General features: G+C 43.4%; 1 protein-coding gene across 10 annotated transcripts in view; it reads left to right on the top strand.

Moving 5' to 3' along the window:
- The window catches only part of ehbp1 (EH domain binding protein 1), a 147,268-nt gene that overhangs the window by 86,452 nt on the left and 36,649 nt on the right, over positions 1-24,167 (top strand). For 4 of the 10 annotated variants that reach the window (XM_078931786.1, XM_078931788.1, XM_078931787.1 and 1 more), the window contains 3 exons: positions 16,940-17,102; positions 19,684-19,893; positions 21,213-21,373. In XM_078931786.1, the coding sequence (XP_078787912.1) occupies positions 16,940-17,102; positions 19,684-19,893; positions 21,213-21,373 (534 nt within the window). The remainder of the gene's footprint in view (positions 1-16,939; positions 17,103-19,683; positions 19,894-21,212; positions 21,374-24,167) is intronic. The other 6 variants (XM_078931791.1, XM_078931790.1, XM_023963400.2 and 3 more) reach the window with 3 other exon arrangements.

The following is a 24,167-nucleotide window of genomic DNA, read 5'->3' as shown; positions in this document are numbered from 1 at the left end:
TGACACCATTTTTAAAGAAGGCCAGGTCTTTGGATATTTGGAAATTTAGTTTGTTTCAGTAAAATTCACTCAGAAATGTCAGAACTCTCTTTTCAAGAAGCTGTTTTCATCATTTGACTTCTTTATGAAGTTCAAAAAGATGGAAATGTTTAAATTCATGATTTTCACCTATTTCTTGCATGAGAAGAAGAGGCAGGTGTGTAATATTGGCACAATAGTGGATAAAATGAGCGGTATATTAAAAATGTCAGGACAGTTAAAGACCCACTCTGATAAAAAACAAAAATGTTTTTTTCTCATGATAAAATAGCATTTCTGTGTATTTCGTTTTTCAAATTGTGCAGATGAGAAAATGCAGTTTATAAATGAGATTATTTTTTATGTAGGGTGGGGCAATAAAACGATAATTGAATATATATCTCGATAAAAAATGTTCTCGATGGAAGAATGAGTCTATAGCAATAGGTTTTTATTTTGAAGGGTCTGCTTTAAAGTAAAGGATATATAATAACAATAATCAAAATCATTATCGATATCGCCTGACAAGAAAAATAATCTATATTATGATATAAAAAGTTCCCTATCGCCCAGCCCTATTGTGATGGACAAAATACTCTGGGCGGGCCTTAACCTCCCTGCTCCCTGCTTGTGGACGACTAGATCCATGTACGTCTTTATTTTCCTCGTCTGAGCTGGAATCTGGCTCAGAACTGTACAACTGGATAGCTCCAATGTTGCTCACCATTTTTGATGCACCGCTAATGTTAGCTTAGAGTTGGGAGGGGCTGTAAGCTCGCATGAGAGAGAGTAAATAGATGGATGGGAAATGGGGCGGACTCACTACATGCCAACAGTCCCGCCCTCAGACTCGGGCCCCCTTGTTGCTACACAGGCAGTAGTTAATTAATTAGCTGGGTAATGAATGATAATGACAGTTAATTAATAATGTGCACCGCTTTCTCTGTTAGTCTAACTAAAAGCACATCTTTATGCTTTTGCATAGGTCGTTTTTTTTTAGGTCATGTGTCGTGTAGATCCCATACGGGATAATTCTGGAAAGATGTGATGCTTCATGGTTTAAACAAACAAAGAAATGTTGAAATACTTTGTGTAAAAAAGATTTAGATAGATCTGAAGTTTTCCTTTTTAAACTGGGCTTCCTTTTCTACACTGTAGTGTGACTCCCCCTCCAACATGTCACTTCCACTCTCCTCCATGTGCTGCTTGTTGCACCTCTAATTCTCTGGAAAGGCCCGTCTGAATGGTTTCATGCTGGGTCGCTCACTTCCTCCAACACCGAGGGAGCTTCAGAAGGACAGAAGTTTGACCCTAATGAGTTCTGCTGAAACTCTCTCGTCTTTCTCTCATTGGTCATCTTGACTGGGCACCATTTTCATGACACCCCCAACCGTATGTCCTGCCCCTCCATCTGCACAAAAACAGCTGTCAGCAGAGTACATTCATGGTGAAAGGAGGTGAAGAATCGCCGCGCTGAAGCTAACTAAACTAGAAATGACTCTCCGCTCTGAACTGAGCACGCTCCACTGAACATAATATGCTGTGAGGAGGGGGCACGCTGATGAACCGGGAACTACCCTGAGAAAGCGCCGTGGTCAAATCTGCCGTTTCCAAATATTTCAGAGAAAGTGAAGGGGTGTAAGAAGAAAATAAGGTCTTATGAGAATTCTGACAACAAGGGATTTGAGAGAAAAATGAAATAAATACCTTTTGGTAATGAAATATCTAAAAAGCAGCAGCCGCCTGAATCCTTAAAGAGAAACGCGGCCTTGAGTTAGACGGCTGTTAAAAGTGTGTGTGTTGGTGTTTGTGTGGCGGCGCAGGAATAACCATTTCAGAGTAATCTGTGCAAATAAATGAGGACCTTCCAAGGACCGCCAGTATTAACGCCTTCAGAGGGCCACAGCAAATTAAAGCAGTTTTCCAAGGCTGTCACAGCACAGATATATTCCAGCAGCAACAAAAAGAGAGGTCCTCCTCTGTCCCTCGCTGTGCGCCAAGATGGCTGACTTCACTCAGATTAGCTCCTTCAAGTAGCCAGACTCTCCCTCTCCTCCTGATTTCTTCACTTAATTCCAAGGACAATCGGTTAAGATCCCCTTCAAATATCCACGCTTGTGCTTGAGGAAGCAGGGGGGGAGTGATTGAATTGTTTACACTTTTTTAATAGAAATCATTGATCAATGGAATGAAGCTGGCCTTTAGGCCAACGCGCTGATAATTGTCAGCCATTCAGATTAGATTACCTGATGCCTTGCTTTGATTAGCTAGTGTGTGTGTCTGTTATTAGCTGCAGAGACACGAACCTCTCCCATTTACCTCCATTTGTCTAAGTAGGTGCTTTAGCGTTTAGCGTCAACGAGCTATAATTTAATTTAGTTAAAGCCAGCCTCTTTCTTAAGGCTAAGTGGCTAATTTGGAAGATGGGAGGGGCCAGCATTGTGTACTTTAGGGGTGCAGCTCTCAAAGTAAAGGTGGTGGTCTTTATACATCAATCATGAGCCTGAACCTCCCAGTTTTCTCTTTTGAAAGTCATTGGAACAGTCAGTAAAGCTGTCTATCTGAATTTCTTTTTTAAACCTATTGATGAGTTTCCATCTATTCCATCTATTCCTAATGTGTCCTGTGTGGGGGTCCAAAAGGCTGTTGGAGCCAAACCCAGCTAGATTCTCTGGAACATGGAAACACCAACCTCAGAATACTGTCCAGAATATAGCCAATGCAGAAGATGTTGTATCCAAAACAGTCATGTGAAATGTGGAGTTCGGACCAGACTTTTTATGAGTGTGCGTATGTGTTTGTGTCGACATGCGTGTGTAAGGGCATGTGCATGTCTGTGCGTGTTCCTATGTGTTTGCACGTGTTTCTGTCTGTTAGTGAACATGTATGTGCATGTGCCTGTTCATGTGGATGTGCAGATGTGTGTTCTTGGTTGTGTGCATGTCTCTGTGCAGGCATGTATATCTATTTGTGCACACATGTGTGTGCATGTCTGCACGTGTTTATAGACGTGTCTATCTATTTGTAATATGTATGTGTTTGGTTGTGTTTGTGCATGTGTGTCTGCGCGTGTATTAGGCCTGGGCGAAAAATCAATTGAATGAATTAATTCAAATTTTTTGTTACGGGCGATAAAAAAATAACTAACGTTTTTGTGTAATGGTGCATTTTTGGCTCCCCAGAGCTTCCGTAGCGTTAATTTCACACGGCAGTATGGCAAACGACAAACAACAACATCCTAGCACACACGAAACAGCAAGCGACAACATGGCTACCGGTGAGAGTGGGAAGTTTGTTCCCAAGAAAGGAATAAAATCATCTATTGTTTGGAACTGGTATGGGTTTGCTGCCACAGACGCAGCGTGCTGACCCACATACACGTACTCATTCTACAACACCTATATAATTAGTTCATTAGTTAGTACTTAGTTGTTACTGTTATTTGTTAATAAAGAATACTGCGTTGTAATTATAAATTGTATTCATTTGCGATGCGGTGCCGGGGGATTTTGTGTTCGGTGGCGGGGCAAGGGGGGGGTGCTGCTTCATCAGCGCAGTGATCAAAAATCCCACACCGTCACCGCTCTAGTTTATGTCTTGTGGGACACAAAAATGCGACTTCTCCAGTACAGATATCAGAACTGTCTAGGTCAGATCTTACAGATCCTGCGGTCTTGAAGAATGTTGCCCCGGACTCGTTCAATACCGGGGCTCGGTACCCATCCCTAGGAAAGGGGCAAGGTGGAGAACAATCACCGAAGCGGTCGCTTTGCATATAGCCAAAGACATGGTACCCATATATACCGTGGAGAAGACAGGGTTTATTATTGTAATTAAAACCTTAAACCCCAGATATGAGCTGTATTGTTGATCCTCTGGAAAATGGTGCTACTCTCAAGGTGAATGTTTGTCTCCTCTTAGTCTAGACTAAAAAGTGTGACATAAAACACAGCTGGGACTTTGATTCCAAGAGTGTGTTCATTTATTTATTATTCATCCCAGAAATGGGGGTTACATTTGTCTTGCGTTTGATTAAATAAAAGCAAAATTTGCTTGAGGTTGTCTGCCGTTTGTACTTATTCCTTTCATTAAGTGGGGGGGGGGGGGGGGGGATCGGGAAAAAATCAGAAATCGAATTTAAAAAAATCTGAGATTTTATTTTTAGGCCATATCGCCCAGCCCTAGCGTGTATGTACAGGTGTGTACCTTTTTATATACATGTATATGTTTATGTCTGGGCGTGTTTGTGCATGTGTGTGTATGTACGCATGTATGTGGATGGGTCTGGGCGTGTGTGTGTACCTGTTTGTGCGTGCCTGTGTGTACTTCTGCCCCATCTTGCCATCTTCAGCGGCGTCCCTCAGTGATGGCCGCTTTCATCTTCTGTTTATGAAAACTTTTCCCTTCTCTTTCCCTTTTCGGCTTGTCTCTTATTTTCCTTCTTCTGGTGTAAAAGTCTTCATTCGATGTTTTGCTTTCATGTGTTTCTGATCTCTGTCAGCTTCTCACTCAGAGCTGCTCCTCCTCTCATTGGTCCAGTGTTTTTGTCCTTAACTCCTTCAGTCAATATTTATTCTTGTTCCTGCAGAAACATCCATTTTTGGCGTTTGCTGTGCTCTTTCCCGCTCTTTTTGTGTTTGGAGTGAGGCGTGTGTGCCTGCATGTGTGTGTGTGTCTGTTCGCTTCAGGTCTCCTCATCTATTAGCAGATGAAACTGTAATTTCACAGCGGCCTGGCCAGGCTAATTATCAGGATTCACACCAGGATTGGGATGAGTGTGTGCACGTAGACACCCAATCACATGCACGATAAGCACACAGCAGAGTTGTGTGTACTTTGTGCACTTTTTATTTTTGCCCGTTTGTGTGCCGGTGTGTGTCAGAGAGCACACGCACATGCCTCAGTGTTTTCCAGGTAACAGCGTTCCCTGCTCACTGACTCGTTGTGATTCCTATAATTGGGTCCTGTTTGATTTTTGCCGACCCTGGCCCCCCCTCGTCCTCCTCCTCAGCAGTGGAGAGGACTCCTTGCTTCCTGCTGTTGTGACCTGTAGGTGTTGTCACCCCTGGATTTCTGCTTCTTTATTTTGAGCTTCCTGACTTAAGAGACCCTCTTTTGAACGTTCGTCGGCTCCTTTAAACTCTGTCATGCTTTCAGTAGTTCATTATGGTCCGAAAATGCTCAGGTCCCGTAGGAGATCCTGTTTCATCTTTAGTTTTTTTCATTTTGTTTTTAATAAATCTGATTTATGGTAATTGAAAATGAATGGGAAAAACTTTAAGAGCTTCAGCTAACTTTCCGCCAAAATTTCTTTTTTTCTTCTAATTATTCAGCAGATCAAATTCAAATTCACACGTATTTTATTAACCCATCACGGGGAAATTTAGTTCCAGTACGTCTCGAACAAGATCAGACAAACAACAAATACTCATACATTTCGAGAACTGAGGTCATGCTGCTGTGACCCAGGCCGGGATGCCCGAACCCAGCGCAGAAAAACCCAATACAGGAAGCTCAGGAGGATGGAGGGAGGGGGGGCCCCCATGAATCTGTCCTTCAGGTGCAGCTCAGTGAGATACAGGGAATTTATTTATGTATTTATTTATTTATTTGTTTCTTTGTTTTGTGGAATTATGTAATAATTCAAACTTTATATAAATAATTAAGGATCAAATATTTGCCCTGGAAACTAATTTCTAACAAATTTTCAGCTATGTTTACATCTTTTAGTTTTGCACCAATTTTTTATTTTTTTACTTTTTAGTGATTATTGAATTTTTTTTATAAACAATGTTGAAACGTATTAAGCTTTCTTAGCATTTTTCCGAATGCTTTTGAATTTTATTGGAAATTTTATAAGCCATCATTTACCTTTCAACCTCCTGTAGTTCATGTCAGGGTTTTGCATTTGACTTTATATCCTCAGGCTTTTATGGTTGTGGAAGACCCACTCCAATGAAAATGGTGTTTTGGGTGTTTTCAACATGTTTTTGTGGCATTTTTCTGATGGAGAACATAGATTAAAAATATTCAGCCTAAAATGTCATTTCTGAGTATTTCTCTATTCAAATCCTCGTCTGGAGCAGATGAAAATGCTGTTGAAAAAGCACTTATTTGCGAGATATTTCACAACACCTGCTGCTCTGCAGAAACTATGTCCTAGAAAACGATAGGTGTTTTGATTTGGGCTAAGAACAGCACATTCATAATTCAAAGACCAATGGGAACATTTTTACAAAATATTGAAAGATGATTGTCTATGAGTTCCTCTGGCTATTTTATCATCATACTTGAGCATAGTTAAGGGAGGAGACATTCCTATTGGTTCTTCTGTTATTTGTCAATGGGCGTTCACAGAAACATCCGCTATGGATCTGATCAGCTTTCCAAACTCCTCAGGTTTTAACCTGATCTCCAGACACTGAATGGAGAGGTGCATTTCAGAAATCAGTAGCATGAGAGAGAAGTTCAGTGTTTGTATCAAAGGAGCTTATTTACAGTATTTATAAAGGTGCTTCGCATTTAAAATGATCATGTCGTGAAATGAATTTATTGACATGTTGTCCCTACCTCCTGGTCTCATTTAGATGTGCTTCTTTCTCTCTTCATCCCCTCCTCTCCCTCGTTCCCTCGCTCTTCTCCTGGTCTGTCCTTAATGAAGGTTTGCTGCAGAGATCCTTTGGGCCGTGTGCGTTCTGTGATGGGATGTGTTGTGGCTGAATTGGCAGAAGTGGAGATCAAAGGCAGCCTCTAAAGTGTGTGCATGTGTGTGTGTGCATGTGTTAAGGAGTAGGTTTAAAGCATCTCCCTGAATTGCATCACAAGAGCTGATCAAGCCATCAGAGAGGAAAGTCCCTGCTCTGCTAGCTCATGCACACCCACAAACCTTCAGCACTGCTGAAAGTTTTGGACAAAAAAGAAACTCAGAGACATTTAATGCTGAATTTTCATGTTTTGCAGAAGTTCTACTTCCCAGAAGGAAATGAGTGGTTGTTTTCCTGTAACAACAGTCTTATCTTGTTCTTTGTCATGTTGCTTTTTTATGTTTTAATGAAGCTTCAAAGGAAGACACTCACTGAACTTTTACTTTGAAATCTTGTTTTGCTCCTTTTGTTCTTAAACTGATAAACAGGAAAATAAGGTTTACCTTTTTCCACAGACTTAAGCGTCAAACATGCTTTTAAGGGATTATTGTGACAAAACCAGCAGCTGATTGCAGAATTACCAAAAGCTCAAAGCATGATTTGATTGAGACTCCCCTACCTGTTCTCAACTATGTTCATAGCAGCTGGTTTGGGAGGTAAGAATTTAGGTGGACCACTTCATTTCAAAGCAGTAGTTCATGCTGATGACTATAATCCGGTTCAATCCAGATCATTCAAGGGAGGCCAGATTATTTTTAGTGTATAATAACAGCTAATATACAGTAAGTAACCCAGAGGTTACATTTTCAGTGTAACTGATTAAGCAAAAGTTCCTCATTAGAGAGGAAAAATCCCTCTAAATACAAGATTAGGAAGAAACTTTCCACAGATCTAGACTCTGTAAACAAGGAGGTGGCTATTCTGTGATTTGTTGGAGTCTGAGATTACTTGCACCTTTTAGAAAACGTCAGAGCCCCTAAAGACTCTCACTGGTGTCCTTAAATCATCCTCAAAGTGTTCAGAGACTAAAAAAAGGAGCATAATTATGGAAATTCTCTTAATTCAAAACTGGGCCAATACTTCAAAAGTCCTCATAAACGTGAAACCAGTAATCTGGATAATCTGTGCAATGTTGATAATCTCAGATCATCTTGACTCTAAAGCTGTCTATAGTTTGATTCAGTGTTCATCTGTGTCTCATCATCTGTGCTGCTTCTCATTCATTCTGCTGCTAAAACATTGTCAGAAAAGCTGCTCCAGTTTGTTCCTGTCTTATAATCTTTTATAAAACAATCACTGACAACTCACTGACAACTGAAATCTTATTTGCCGTTTGTGAGAACCTTTTCTGGAAAGAGAAAGATGGATTCAAGAACTTCATTTAGGCCAAATCCTAATTCTTCCCCTATCCCTACGGCTTCTGCCTGCCTCTCCAATTGTAGGGCCATTCGGAGAGGCAGGGTTGTCCGAAACAGTTTTTTTAAGGGCTAAACCGCGCGGTGGAGGGACGCCGAGCCCTCAGCCGCGAGGGTGTTAGGAGAAGCGCTTTTCTTCACATGGGTGTGCTCTGAAGCACAGAAGAATACACTTAAATATAAATAACGACTTTTTGTTTTAGCATGATCTTTTTAAAGTTCTAAAACCGATTTTTAAGTTATTTCCGAGCGCTAGCAGCTCTGCGCTAACGTAGCTAACCGGCGACTATTGATAATGTCATCGAGTGGGAGTAACGTCCGAATTCGAAGACACTATTTTTTTTATAACTCTCCATTTGGAGGGCTAAATGTAGGGGTAGGGGAAGAATTCCAAATCCGTCTCACTGGGGAGATTTTTGGAAATTAGGTCAAAATTTCCGTTTTCACAGTTTAACTTTACTTCTTATTTAAGTCCAACTCTGATTAACTTTTGATAAATTAGAAAAACTTTCCCAGCGGTCTTTTAATTATGATTTTGTCATTTTTTACCCAAAATCTAAAAACCTGAACAATTTTCTAGAACATAGTTTCTGCAGAGTGGCAGGAGTTCATTAGAAATTGACCTCTGAGTTGTGGGCGTGACTGCTGGCACAGAGTAGGCCTGCCCCTACGTCCTTTCATCCATCTCCTGTCATTACACTCACTCCTGCTAGCTTACACCCCTCATACAACCCAACCTAACATTACTGGTGCAATGAAAATTAAAAATCAGATGAGAAGAAACAAATACATGGATCTATTTGTCTGCTAGTGGATGCATCAGAATTTAGCAAAAAGGTGGGGCTTGTAGCCCGTCGAGCATATTTTCTACGTTAAAAATATGATCTTTTACAAAGTGCGTCTTTTTTGTCAGTTGCTGGTTCACAACGATTTGAATAAATGAATATTCAGAAGCAAAATTATAATCTTAAATTTCTTTGTATGTGTTCTCTATCATGAGAAAAATGCCACAGAATGTGTTAAAAACACAATTTTTCATCAGAGAGGGTCTAATATTTTTATGGCTTGCTAAACAGTACTGTGGTTTATTTTTTTATTAACATTTCACTTTTTTGTCCTTATATTTTTGAAAAATATTTCTGTGATGATATTTTATTGTTAAGTAATTATTGTTTATATTATATAGAGTCATCTGCCGTTTGGCGATACATATTCCTTGTGCTCTTCCAAACAGTTAGCAAACCAAATCCTTCTTATCTCTGGTCTGTTGTAGTGAAGAGCTTCTCCAGCTCTGATCCTCTCCACCAGCTCACCTGTCCTGATGCCCGAGTTAAAACACCTACAGATCACAAACATGCAGGTTTTACTGCCTCAAATATGACACACGTGCACGCGCGAAGCGTGCATTTAGTCACAAGTCCGTCCTGACATCTCAGATTCATATTTCTGTACAATAACTCGCTCGCAGACCCCTATCATGCGCACACACCCGTCGAATCATAATTAGGCCGTGTCCTGGTGCTTTGATAGCCATGTACAGTGGCTCTCCTTTAATTCTTTATCAAATGCATTGATCGCTGTGGGCCTTGCGTGCCCATTGATCCACGCGCTCCGTCTGGAGCCAGCCGATAAGCTCCACACTCGTCTTCTTCCCTTCTCTCCACTCGTTTTCTTCCCATCTTTACCTAAATTTGAGCAACAAAAAGGGTTTGGGTGGGTTCATTCTTGAATGTGTTTGTCATTTTAGCAGAGCAAACAGAAGATTTCAGAAGCTAAATGTTTCTTAGATTTCACATAATTAATGTATTAAAGCAAACAGCTTCTTTTATGATCAGAATTTGTCTTAATTTGTTTTTTATTGCATTTCTGTCTAAATATATTGACATTTATTACTGTTTTTTAAACAGTCCAGTTGTGTCCTTTAAGTTTAACAGCAGCATATATGTGTGTGTGTGTGTGTGTGTCCTGATAGAGACCTAAAGCCCCTCCTCTCTGTGAATTATCCCATCATGACAAATGTCTGGATCGTTCAGGCTTGCTGTCTGGGAGGTTGGCAGACTCCTTCAATTGTGATTGTGTGCACACACGTGTGTGTTTGTGTCTGTTTGTGTAGCATCACTCTGTGCCCATGCCAGGTCTCTGTACATGACCGGTGGTGCGTGCCCTCCCACCCTCTTTCTTCTGCCCAGAAAAGAGCAACCAAGGCGACAACCTTCTCCCGTCTTGCTCCAAAGGAGCTTCCAGAGCGGAGAGGCCTCCTCAGCCTGTGCCGAGCCTCCGGAGCAGGCCTCTGTTTCTGCCTCCCACTCAAGCGTTCAGCCTCTCTTCTCCTGGAGCTCCCAGCAGTTGGTGGAATAGACAGAAGCTGATTGTTCTTGCTGTCGCCATTTGGGGGAAAAAAGTCTGTCTTCTTTCCGCTGCTTTCATCCCAGCTGTGACCATGTCCTCATGGGATGGGTGGGATTTTTGGTTTGGTGAATTTGTGGGTTTCATGTCATCTCACCAAAAAAAACTTTATTGTTTTTTGTCAACTTTTTAAATGAAGCAGCAGTTTTCTCTGTGGTCTATCTTGTTTCTGTTGAACACAGGCTCTTACTACAACATATACATGTGGCTGACAGGCAGCAGCCTGACAATGAATTGAAACTTCTAAAGTCCCTCTCCGATCATCTTTTGATTTTTTGCAAAAGCGTTCCCTGTGGTCTTTTAATTATGATTATGCCATTTTTAGCCAGTATAATAAACCTGTGTCGTTTTCTGCAGAGCGGAAGTTTATTAGCAGTTGGCTTCTGAATTGTGGGCGGGACACGGTGCAGAGCAACCCCGTTGAGAGCTCAGAGCAACGTCACAAATACATTGTTTTTCCAACTGTATTTTTTTCGTCTGCCCCTGCTTCACAGCTATATGAATTAAGAAATACTCAGAAATGCAATTTTAAGCTTAGTTTTCTTTCTATATGTCCCCCATCATTAGAAAAATGTTACAAGAACATGTTAAAAACACCAAATACACAATTTTTATTGTGTGTGTTTTATCGGAATTCAGGAATGACCAATAGTTTGATCATTTACGTCAAAGTTGAACAGTTTTATCAACTTTAAGGCCTTTCTGCTCTGAAATTAAAGGAGGCCTGTTTTTTTTCCCGTTTCAGCCGTATGACTTTGAGCTTTTTCTGCATCTGGGAAGTTTGTGATGCAAACCTTCAAGGCTAGCTCTTCGTTCCTTACTTTTGGTAAAATGTGGGTCTGCGTTTTAGCATCATATAACCTTTTTTTTTTTTTGCCTTCCGCTCACTCGACTGCTGATGGAGAAAGGCACCAGCCAGATGCTTTTCTTCCATCCTGATAATCCTAGCCTCTGGATAGGCAAAGTCAATTTCCCATTTGCTGCCCCCAAAATGACGAGCAACAATAAAGAGATGGGATGTTTTGGATTGTGTCGGCGCCTGAGCTTTATGTTTATGTATACAGATACAAGACATGACTGTTTCCATATCTGCAAAGGCCAGATTTGATATCAGAAGCAGCTCTTAGCCAGAAGGCCAGCAGTTACAGTGTTTATCATGACATTACATTACAGGGGGTTTGGGGGTGGGTGGGGGTTAAAAATAACAGGATAAATACAAAGGAAGAAAGGAAATAATAAGTTGTATATTGAGACTTAAATGAGAGTTCTGTTCTGCTGTACCAGACATACCCCCTCACCTCCCCCTAAAGTTTGTTTGAGAGGTTTGAACGGCCCTGTAGAGTTTCTTCAAATATTCACAACCGTGGACACAAATGTGAGTTTACTCTGTGTTTTTTTTTTTTTACATTAAAAAGTCCTATGACCCAACTACTAACGAACTAAACTGACAAACCAATCTAACCCCAGTAGCAAGTTAGATGGTCAATATGACTGATTTCAAACTTCAACTCCAGGAGCTGCGTGTCTTTTAAGACCCACCCTGATGCTTTTGCTGTTCTTAAAGACCCTCTCTGATCATCTTTTGATCCATTGTAAAAGCGTTCCCAGGTGTCTTTTAATTATGATGATGCCGTTTTTAGCCAAAATGAAAAAACCTGTGTCATTTTCAAGGACATAGTTTCTGCAGAGCGATGGTAGTTTATTAGAAATTCACCTCTTGAGTTGTGGTGGGGACCTTTTGTTGGGAGTAAGCCTGCGCTCATTTCCCGTCATCCCTTTGTTTACACTCTCCAACCTAACGTTACTGGTGCAACAAAAATAGTGAGCCATATTGGAGCTAGCCAGTTGTACAGTTTTGAGCCAGACTCCAGCTCAGACGGGGAAAACAAATACATACGTGGATCTAGTCGTCTTCAAGTGGATGCATCAGAATGGAGAGCAGGGAGCTTGTGACTATTGTAGTTTCTACCCTGCTTCACTGGGAATTGTACTGTGTTCACACTGAATGTCATTAGTGTGTCAAATTCGCATCTGCCGCCTCTCTTTTGATGCGTGTCAAATTCGCTTCTCGCCACTTGTACAAAGATGTGTTCAGAAACCTGACATTCGTGCCGCATGTGGGAGGAGCCACTGTTTACAGCCTCATCGCTACACGGAAACATTGACTGGATATCTGTGCCTTTCATTTGCAGTGGATGAAGAAAACGGATAATGTTGAGGTATATATTTTTTTTAAAGCAAAACATTGGTAAGCACGTCTCCATGAGATCATTCAGAGACTCTCCCAATGCGGTGAGCTGCAGACTGCAGACGGCAGACTTTAGCGGTACTTCTGTCTTTGGCTGAGACCCAATAAGATGACTCGCTGTCCCGCATTAATCTAAGCAGAGAGAAAATAAGATTAAATTTAGAGGACCTTTTTATTGTTGTCTCGATACAAATGAAAAACTATCATAAAGTTCAGGAGGAGAACGATCAGATTTTCCTCAATGTTGGTTTTGGACTCCACCCACTGATCACATCATCAACACTTCAAGGACCAAAGCAGTCCCTGATTGGTTGATGCGACAAGAATTCTCTGCCAAAGTTCAGATATTTGAGCTCTGGATGCCCTGTGAGGCCCAAAACACGCTGCTGCAAGACTGCCGCAGTTAACCTTTGAAAAGTGCAGCAGGACCCGGGTTGCGTCTGTACATTGACTTACCACTGAAACCAGACGCCCTGATGTGGGTAGGACTGTTGCTTCAGATCTGTGGAGAATTCAGTTAAAGCCCTTGATCAATCTGGACTCCTTTTAATTCCTTTTAATTTTGCAAGCTCAGATCATGACTGCAGGGTCAGGAAATAAGCCATTCTGGCAGTTGTGGTCCTGGTCTGATCCAGATCTTGTTCCGCTGGCGGTCCGATTGGTCCAGCAGCTATGAAAGCTCACCTGAACTCTGGATTAAACAAACAAGAGACCTCTGGTTGTCTTGAAAGCAAGAGTCTCTGTTCAATTGCAGATGAACTCTGGTACAGTTCACTTCAAACAGACTTTCCACAGAGTGAAAAGAGTAGAAGAATGTAAAGCAGCAGGAATTAAGAAAGTTTTAGTGAATTTAGAGCAAACTAAAAAACAAACTTTTTTAGTTTCTTCAAAGTCTCTGCAGACCAGGCTGGTCTGTATGTTCTCCCAGTAAAAGAGGGTGAACTTTCTTTTTTCCTGTTTGAATTCCTGGCACATCCCGGCTGGAGCGTTTGGAGCCGACACTTCTCCTCAGACACTTTCCGCACTCGTTCCTCCTCTCACTCCTTATCTCTCCTGCTGTCTCTCTCCTTCCCCCTCCCCTCTTTTTTTTTTTTATCTCTCTCCCTGTGGACGTCCCCTTGGGCGCGCTCACACACACGTGCACACACTCACAGGGTGCATTAGAGTTGCTGTCATTTACAATGCAGCCCCATTGTCCCCCCCAGACAAAAGCTACAAACAAACAATTGACATGGAAATGGAGAGATGTTGCTCATTAGCGGGCGCTGCTTGTTTTGTTAATGGCTTCAATAAAACCTCGGCCTCAATATGGAGCAGCCTGATTAACAGGAAACCACAGGGAGGGGGGTCGCTGTCAGAATGCAGCTTCGCCCTCCCCTGAGTCGTATGAGATGCTGTGTTTGGGGGGGGGGGGGGCAGCTAAGGGTGGAGTTCACTCGTACAAATGCAGGGTGGGGTTTGTGCAAATATTTAATTAAAGCATACGTTTTTTTGTTGAAATACTCAATAGAAAAATGCTGACTTTTCTGCTCATAGAACTTGCTTTAGGAATCTTTTTGCCTCTTTACGTTTTGTTTAACAAAATAAGTAGAAGTGCAGAAAGTAAGGCTCCGCCCCCTTCACACATAGTGATTGTATTTCATTCAAACTTCTAGAGATTTTAAAACTAGAGAAACATTTGAAGTGCGTTTAGTTCCCAGCATGCTCTCTGCACACACTCAGGTCATCACCAGTTAACGTTCTGTCAGTTATTGTCCTCAAGTCTGGCTTGCTCTGGGGGAGTGTGCATGTGAGTGTGCACGTGTGTTATCAGTTAAATCACATTGGATGGACCCGAAAATGGCATTTCTGCCATTCGTTTGATGCTGACGGCTCAATACTGCATCTGTCTGCCGAGGCGGCTGTAGACTCCATGATGTGAACATGCAGTTTGATCAAAACTCCCTCTGAATCACCAGAAGATAACATTACTTATGCTCTGTGTGTGTTTACTGTAAACAAGCACTCATGATTCTCCCTAAAGTTCATTTGTCCAACTCTGCCTGAATCTTATGAAATCTTTTGGACTGGACAGGTTTCTGCAGATGATTTTATTTTTGTTCATTATTGTTTTTGAGAATGAAAACTATCACACTTTATAAATGATCAAATAAAGATCAGTAGGTAAATAATACGAATGCTAAACACAAACATATTGAAGATTCAAAAGGACATTTATAGTTTCTTAATGTTCATAAAAGCAACAAAAAAATCAATAGTGTTTGGAATTCAAAATAATTTATAGAGAAAGTTTGAAAAGCTGTTTGACCACCGGGGGACAGTCTATCAGCTGTCCCCATTTTACCCCCTTCCTCATATAACCTCATATTAGGGTGAGGGGGTGGGGGGTCTAGCCTGCGATGCGCCTTGGGGGGGAGCTACTTGGCAGTGGCCCCCCTCCTATGGTTGCCGTATGGAGTGGGCCCCCCCTCTTTCGGTTTTATTTGCACCTTAGACATTTAGGGTCCTTGGTAGGGGGGGTGCTTGGACATCACTGCCAGCAAGCAGCAGATGTCCTCCTAGCACCCTACCCGCCAATTTTAACCGCACCTTAGAAATTTAGGGCCCCTTGGTGTGGAGGGTGAGGGGACATCACTGTGAGTAATCAGGAGATGTCCACTTAGTGCCCTACTCGCCAATTTTAACTGCACCCCCCTTAGTACACACACCCCTCCCCCTTCAATATATACATTCCAACATAAACACACACACATGCACACACACACCCTGTCAAACACACATATACGCACACACATTTTGCAAGGAAGGTGGGACCTGGGTCCATCTGTCCCCTACCCCTTCCCTGGTGGGGGGTGCGGGCCCCTTGGCGACGGCGGCCGTGTCCCCTGGGAGCCGGCTTCCTGGGCCCGGCGGTGCTCTCTCCGCACGGTGGGGGGGTTCACATTACACCTGAGCCGGGGGGGGTCGTGTCCCTGGGGGGTGGGTCCTTGTCCTTGCCCCTGAGCGCTGGGCCCCGCCAAACTTCCAACAGTGGCCGAGCCTGGTCGGGCCATATTTACAACACCCCTTATGGGCCCCCTTTTTTCCCCGGGGTTCCCCCCTCCTGGGCGGGGGCGGCGGGCCCCTGCCTTGCTCCTCCCTGGACCAACCGTGGGCCGGGTGGGTGGCTGCCTGGAGTGCGGAGCGGGTCTCCCTTGGGGGGTCCTGGCTCGTACCTGGGGTTGGGGCGGGGGGATGCCCGGAACTCCTGGGTGGTGGTGGGGTGCTCGTCTGGGGCTGTGGGCGTCCTTCTCCGGTGGGGCCCTGCGTTGGGCTCTCCCGGCGCGGCGGGGGGCTGCTTTCCTGGTTGGGCTGGGGGGGCGCTCTCTTTCCCTCCACGCCTCCCTGCTCTCTGGCTCTGGGGGCCTCGTGGCGGTCCTGCTGGCCCTGGCCTGGGTGGCGGTCTTGGTCGCCCGGGGGGCGGTTGTTCCCTGCCTGTTCCCGTGTGGCGTTGGGGGGATTCCGGCTGCCGCTGCTGCTGCGGCGGGGGTCTGGGTGTGGGGGTGGCTGGGCGCTCCTCCTCCTTCTTTTCACTTTCCACCATCCATTTTAGAAGAACATAAACACTCACCTGAGCACAGGTGTTAGCTCACCTTTGCACTAATAGTTTGCATGATTGAATGAATGAAAGATTTCACACTAGTTGGTTTAAAGGCATAGGTATGCGTTTGTGAACACTATCTGTTTTGTGTACATGTTGACATGTGGACATTTTTGCAGCTAGCAGGTGTGTTGATAACATTTGAGTGTGTGTGGACAGGCCCCGCCCTTTTTGTACTACATTTGAACCGTACCGTAATGATAAACAACCAGTAAACCTGTCTGCTCTATGCTGCTTCATGGTCTTACCTCCCCCTCTCACTATCACCCTCCCCTCTCTAACATCCCTCTCTCTTCTTCCCTTCTTTCCTTTTCCGTCCGGTCCAACACCAAAGATTTTCAAACATGGTTGAAATTAATAAAGTTTGGCCTCAATTACAAAAGGGGTTTATTCAGTCATACCTTTTGTTTGTCTGAAGATTAATAACCCCTCTTGTTAAAGTAAAATATGTCCAACACAAGAGGCCCTCAGCTCTCATCTGCCTGCCTAGCTGTTAGACAGGACAAGTTAGTAAAAAAAAAAAAAAAAAAGTGCTGCTCTTCCTCTGTCGTAATGTCTGTGTTTGCAGCTCAGACTGTTGTGTTCCTGTGTGCAGGAGCGGGATGCAGAGCGGCGGAAGCAGCTGCGAGAGCGCGCCCGGCAGCTGATCGCCGAGGCCCGGTCCGGAGTCAAGATATCCGACATGAGCTTGCTGGACACAGCGAGAGGCAGCAGGGGAGCACCTGCAGGAGGTCAGGACACACCTGAGAACCCATCTGCAGAACAGACAGACTACAGTAAAGTCCTCCTTTGTCACCGCAGCTGTTTTGGCCTCTTCTTCACTTCTACATGTTTCAGTCTCTCTAAAGAAAAACTAAAGTGGCAATTTGTCAGCTTCTGTAGGTCTGAACAAGACGCCCCCCACACCTCCCCCCAAGTATTTCTTAATCAACCTGACCGTAGGAACAGAATTACACCCAAAACCCTGAAGTCATCTGTTACCAGCAAACGTGTCTCCCACTGTTTTCCATTTCCTTCAAACTGAGGTCATTATTCTAATAACCATCATCAGGCCTCACATTCCTCCACATTTCTCCCCTCCATCACTCCTCTGTTCAGGAGCTTCACTCCATCCTAATGAGGCGACAAAGAGCCTCTTCATGTGAGATCACTGCGATTATGGGATGTTTGAGCCTCACCAAACTCCATTTTTGCTGGATTTTTCCACAAATCTTCTGCTTGAATGGGACTCTGAGCTTGTTCTACCCTCAGCTTCAGAGTTTGTGTAGAGAAACATCACTGATGCTCCACAGGAGGTGCAGAAGAGGTTTTTTATTAAAAATCTGCTCTTTGTGGAAGTAATGTTAAAACTTCTGACCTTCTGTTCGTGCAACAAAGACATTTTCTGTTAGATCTGACCAAAGGAAGGAGAGGGAACTTTAGAGGACAGAGCTGACCCAAAGGAGGAGAAGCGTCCGCCCAGCAGGCAGACGGACGGATGTTCCGGGTTTATTTGCTCTTTCAGCTTTTCTGAACGGACTAATTGTTGATCTTATTAAAATTGGAGTCAGAGGGAAGAAGAGAGCAAACGGAGGAGGAGAGAAATGCTGTGGGCTGTGATACACAAGGCCTGCCGAGCAGAACGGCTAATCCCAGCCCCCGCTCCCCCGCTCCTTCTCTCCTAGCACTGCTCACAGTTCTTTAAATGCAGCTCGGGCTGCCCCCTCCAAGTGCCTGCCCGCAAACAAACTTTCCCAACTCCATCACCATGGCCTCTCCTTAATTAGGCCCCGACCAGCCACGCAGGGACGGCGCTTGCTAGCACGCTCCACGTCGCAGCTAGCAAATTAGAAGAGAAAAATCAGGAAGCGGTGTTATTTCCCCCCTCTCCTTCTGTCTTTGTTCTCTGTCTGAAGTAATAAAGAGCAGAGGAGGGAGCTTGCAATGTCTGACACTGTTTACTGATTGTTTTCTTTTAATCCGTGCTGGTTATCCATGCAGCTAGAGCCGTTTGAGTTTCTTCTAACATGCTTTCTGTTTGCTTCCTAATGTGGAGACGGCATTGTTTCTGTCGAACCCCTCAGGAGACTTAATGGAAAATGTGCTTTCATGTTTCTGAGCTTTGTGTTCGCCTTACTTCTTTTATCCGGAAAAGAAAGGCAGGAGGCAGACTTGCCAATGAGAGGGACTGAAACAAAGAACACACACTCTGGACTCTTTTACCCCACCGATTTTTAAGGCCTGAGTCCCTCAAAAAAAACACGAGGATGAATATTCATCTGCTTCTTAAAGTCTCATAAATTTTCAGCAAAAGTTACCCAAAAATTTAGAATTAGAAATAAAATCATCCTGATGGACGCACTGTTTTAGACCAACAAGAAACTGCGATAATAAAGTTGTACGTAAATTCCTTCCATCGTGAACGACGGCCTCCATCTTGCTTCACCTTGTAACAAAACCAAATGTTGCTGTTATCATATCCAAATATGAACATGTTAACCTGAGGTTTGGTGTTTCTTCTAGACATGTTTTAATAAGAAGGAAAACAGAAACCAAATCAAATGGTGGTCTTTGAGAAAACAGGAACGAAACTGGTCATGTGACACGAGCATGTGTCCACTGAGTGGGGCAAATGTAAACAATTCACAGCTACAGCTACCTTTAACACTGGAGCTGTAGCTGGCAACATCTAAATAACACACATTATGACTCCTTGACTGTTCACGTAGTCGTACTGCTGATTCTAGTGCGAAGACAAGCATCTTTACATATTGGCTTTGCACCATTGCGCAACACTTTATGAACAAAAAGTGCTGCAAAGCCGCTTTTCTTCACAGCAGAATCAGCCGTGTAAACACTTCACTACTGTAAAATCCAACATATCAGCGCTACGTTGCTACGGAATCCACTGGAATTACATTATTTATGTAAGGGGTTGAAGAGTTACGGGAGTCAAGAGAATACACACAAGTGCCAAAGCAGAGCGGAAACTCGTTCATCAGGAAAGCATACCTGCACCATCCACCGGAGCCATTTTAACTCTAAAGGCTAATTGGAAGCACTAGGGCTGTTTTCTGAATGTTATAGCATAAAAATGTGCTCTCTCAGATCTTCAGGGCTTTAAAGTGGTGCCAGGGTGCCGTGGGGAACTGCGAAGGTTTATGCCATTTGCTGCACCAATTTTGGATTGTTTGGATTTTTTTTTATGTTAATCTTTTTCCAGAAAACCAAACCTGCTCTGACTCTTCCCTCTTTTTATCTTTTGCACACCTAACTTCCTCTCTAACTTCTTCTTTTTTCCTGCTGTCCATCTTTTTTCCCTAACACCCTCAGATGTTGTGGACAGTGGGAGGAGTCAAGACGAGGATGAGGAGGGTGGGGTTTTGGAGGAGCAGGTCATCTTTGGTGGCGATGGTTCTGTCACCGCTGGCTCCTCTGCTCCTGCTACTGCTTTGGTTACTAACCCACCGCCACCGGAGGCCCTTCCAGCTGCCTCCAGCCCACCAGAGCTTACTAACCCCGCCCCTGAGCTGACCTCTCCGGGTAAAAGCACCTGCTGCAGGCATTCTTCATCCTCTGCTTCTGTTTCACTGCTGAGGATCTCTTGTTGCTTTTTTTATCTGACTCTCTGGCAAATGCCAGCTCTTCATCTTCATCCTCCTCACAAACCTGCATTTTTCTGCAGCCCTGATGTTTGTAAACTCTAACACAAACATATCTTCAAAAGCATTTTCTTAAATCTTCTAGAAACTAATTGCTTTGTTTTGTAGTTAATTAATTCTGGGAACGACACGAGAAATACGAAAAAACAAAAATGAAAACAGGCAAATGTGTTTTTGCAGCTTTGATGTGTCTTATCATGTCACTTTTTCAAATTTGTGCTGGAATTTCTGTCTTTATTGGTGCCCATTTTTATGTCCTTGATGGATGTGAAAGGATCAAACCCGGTTTTCCTCTGAAATGTTCATGGGTTTTGGTCTCCAGGTAGGAAATTGTTTTAATGGCAAAGTTCAAGAGCACCGGCCTGAGTTTAGTCACCAAGGGAGGGAGCACATGAAACGTTCGCCCTCCTGCTCTTTCATCCTCCCCAGCGCCGTCTCTGACCTGGCAGGGGGCCGTGCCCAGCAGTCCCTGTAAAATAGAGCTGTTTGCAGCTGCTGGCAGGAACGGAGGATGAAAAAAAGAAGAGGGAAAAAAGAGAAGTTGAAGCAAATAAGGGAAGTCTTGGAGAAAGCAGAATATTAGAGGATGAGTCAGAAAAATATTTGTGCATAAAAGTGTAAAACATGAGAAAAACTCTTAAAAGAAAAATATGAGATGGTCTCTGTATACAGTTACCATGGTGACAGTTCAGTCCCACTGGGAACAAACAGTTAAAAGTGTTAATTAAATTAGTTGATGATGAAGCCGATTTTTAAGAAGTAGCTGTGAAAATGGAGGTTAAATACATTTCTGACAATTTGAAAAACCAATCGTCTAATTTTTTATGACAGAATATTATTTTATAATATTTAAATTGAATGTTGTTAATTCAGATTTAAAACTTTAGTGAAAGTGAACTGAAAGGAACTGAAGTGCTTGTAGGATGCTCGTAGGATTCCCACACAAACGACTCTCTGATTTTTTAATTTGCTAATTTGTAACAGTTATGATTCACATAACATATCACTTGAACAGCACTAACGGGCTCTGTGCGCAGGGTTTGAAGGGGGAAGCTGTTTTAAACTTTAGTCTTCTTCATCTTTTATCATTTCGGTTACTGACCTTCACACCTGGTACAGAAAACTCAGCAGCTCTCTGAAATAAACATGAAAGGTACTCACACAGGTTGTCTCACACAACCTCCTCCTCTTCCTCTCCAGGTGCCAACAGCAAAAATGTGGATTTGAAGCTGAAGAAGATGGTGGAGGTGGGCCCCAGAGGAGTCACTTCTCCCACGTCTCCTTCCTCCACTTCCTCCTCTTCCTCGCCCTCTGCCTCCTCCTCCTCCCCCTCCCCCCTCAGCCCTACAGAAGCACTAGAGGTAACACAACATTCACTTTTTCCTTTTTGCCGCCTTTTTTCTTTCTCTGTGTATCACTAGAAGTTCAGTCGAATCCTTGAGAGGCAGATTGTCTCGGTTTGTCAGTTTGGCGCTCCGCCGTCTTCATGTGGGCCGCTTCCAGTGTCCTTCAGAAAAACCCTCCTCTGTCGCTGCAGCCCGCTGCAGTGACCTTTTCAGACAGCCTGCTGTGTGCGCACGCACATTTATGTGTGCACATGCGTGTATAAGTGTGAGTGTGAAAGTTACAGCTGCGTGTTTGAAGCCTCTGATACGAGTACTGAATCAATGAGGCAGACTGCAAATCTGAACACCTGTTGAATTGATTTAGTCATAAGTAAACAGTGAGTGAGGCCTGTGTGCACATGCACATGTGTGTGTGTGTGTGTGTGTGTTCAGTTCTGAAGCCTAAAAGGCTTATTCGTTCATGCCCAGAGGGGTGCACATACATGTCTGTGTACATGCTTTAGTGCGCCTTGCAGTTCTAGAGTTTCTCCTAAATTGACCTCTAACCTGAAAAGTGATGATTGTTTGACTTTAATATAAACAGATCTGACCCATAGATGTGCAGACACACCTTTTTGTACCAAACTGAGAATATATTTGGTCTGCCTCCTTTTGCCTTAAATACATCGATAAATATTTTAATACGTTTCAGTGTCCCAACATTTTCTTCCATCCAAAGTTTTGCTATTTTTTCCTCAAAGATTGTGTTAATGTTTCGCCACTTTTCTCCAATACCTCAGAGATTCTCTCTCACCTCCTTTCTAAGCCTTTCTGGCTCCAGATTGTTGCTTATCTGGACACTGGATTGCTGTGTCATCACACCATCCAAACGCTAAAAGGCAGTCGTAAACCAGCAACCCTACAAGCCACAACAGTCTATATGTGGGACAGTGTATATGCCAGTTAGATTTTAAACGTAAAAATTTGCTACAAATCTTACTGGAGTTTAAAAGCACGAAAAATCTGTTTTTGTGTGGATTTTTTCTCCTTATTATTTGGTAAAAATAGATTTTCCGTTTTACTTTTAAATGGAAGGAAAGGTGGGTTTTCCTATTGCCTGTCACATGGGACAGGTGAAGTGACCACACCCCCTTGTCACGATAGGAGTGGGCTACGTTCAGCGGACTGCAGTTTTAGCCGGGGGGGGGGGGGGGGGGGCACATGCTCATTCATAGCAGCAATGATGCAACACTGAGGGGAAGCGGGTTGGCATCCCAAAATCAAACAGATTGTCAGTTGAGGGAGCTGCTGCTCCGCCTGTGAGGAACCAATGTTGATGTTTTGTCTTTGGTTTAAGTGCTTTTCAAAAATAAAATCCTTCTTTGGAATCGGAATCATTTTTCTCATCAGAGGATCACTCTCTGGAAGGAAACTCGTCTGCAGATCGTGCAAGGATGTCCTGCTTTAACAAACCACTTTAGGACAAATGTTTGAAATCCTCATGAAAATATGACAAGGACAGGAGAGCTAATCCAACAAATCCGCCGACATCCAATTACCTTTGATTGTTTCTCTTTTTTTTAAGCAAACATATGCATTATTCATAGACGAATGCAGGTCTGAAACTTTGTGTCGACCTCGGATTAACATTACCATTTGGTCTGTGAAACATTTGTTTGAAGGCCTGCCGCTTTCTGCAGCTGAACTTTCTGATGAAATGACACTCATGGCACTTATTTTACCTCTCCAGCACAATCAGTGATTTAAACATCACATTGTTGTCTCATGTCCCTTCCTGCTTTAAATTGCGCAAAAGCCCAGAGCGCTCCATAAATAAATTTGCTTCAATTTTCACTTGACACAGAGTTTTAAGTGGCTACAGAAGCTGACAGACTAATAGAGCAAACAATGTAGGACCAGGCTAATTGCTGACTTTGTTTTTGAGAGTCAATAATCTGAAGCGATGCTAACATCTCCCCCCTCCTCCACTGCCCCTATTAGCTGGCTGTGCACACCCCGCTTGACTATCTCCCTCCGTCTATTCCCGCCGTGGAGGGCGTTTGTCCTAATTGTCGACTTTATTACACGTTTGTTGGTCTCATTAGCATCGCCGCCGTGTCAGTCGTAACTGGAGTCTGCTTGTTTTCGCTCGACTGTGATGGCTCCGTAATGAAGCCCCGTCTCGTGCTGCAACACCGTGGCTTTCCAAACACTTTGAAAACAATAGCGTTTGTGGCGTTTTGCATAATCTGAATATATTTTCTGGCTCGAGGTTCGGCTGAAAGTCGAGTTAATTGCCTCCTTTTTTGTCTCTCTCACGATTGAGCAAATGAATGTGCATTTCCAAACAAACCTCAGAGAGGTTTATACATCAACTTTCACCAGTTTTGTGTCTGCAGGTGTATCTTTGTTCGGATGTGAACCGCATATGCGTGAGGTTTTGCTCTCAAAATCAAAATCTCCAAATAAAGTGAATTAAACTCTGTGGAGCAGGTCCTCCATGTTTTAACTGTGGGAATATGAGACGGAGGGTTGAGCTGGACTAAAGTGCAGCCTCTATTCTGCAGATGAAATAGCTTGACTTTTGTCCTGAAATCAGAATTTTGGAAAATGTAAAGCAGTAGGCAGATTATTAGAACCCAGGCTGGAAGAGGAGGCCCTTAGAGGAGCACGCATACACAAAGTCAGACAAAGACAGAAACCGTCATCCGAGGGCGGCCGTGGTGCAGCGGTAGGGCGGTCCACCTCTGATCATCAGTGTGTGGATGTGTGTGTGAATGGGACTGGGACTGTAAAGCGCTTTGGGACTTCGAGGAAGGTAGAAAAGCGC

The sequence above is a fragment of the Oryzias latipes genome, chromosome 15, assembly GCF_053564925.1.
Source record: "Oryzias latipes strain Hd-rR chromosome 15, Olatipes_Hd-rR_3.1".
NCBI classification, from domain to species: Eukaryota; Metazoa; Chordata; class Actinopteri; order Beloniformes; family Adrianichthyidae; genus Oryzias; species Oryzias latipes.
This window is presented reverse-complemented; position numbering and strand designations above follow the sequence as displayed.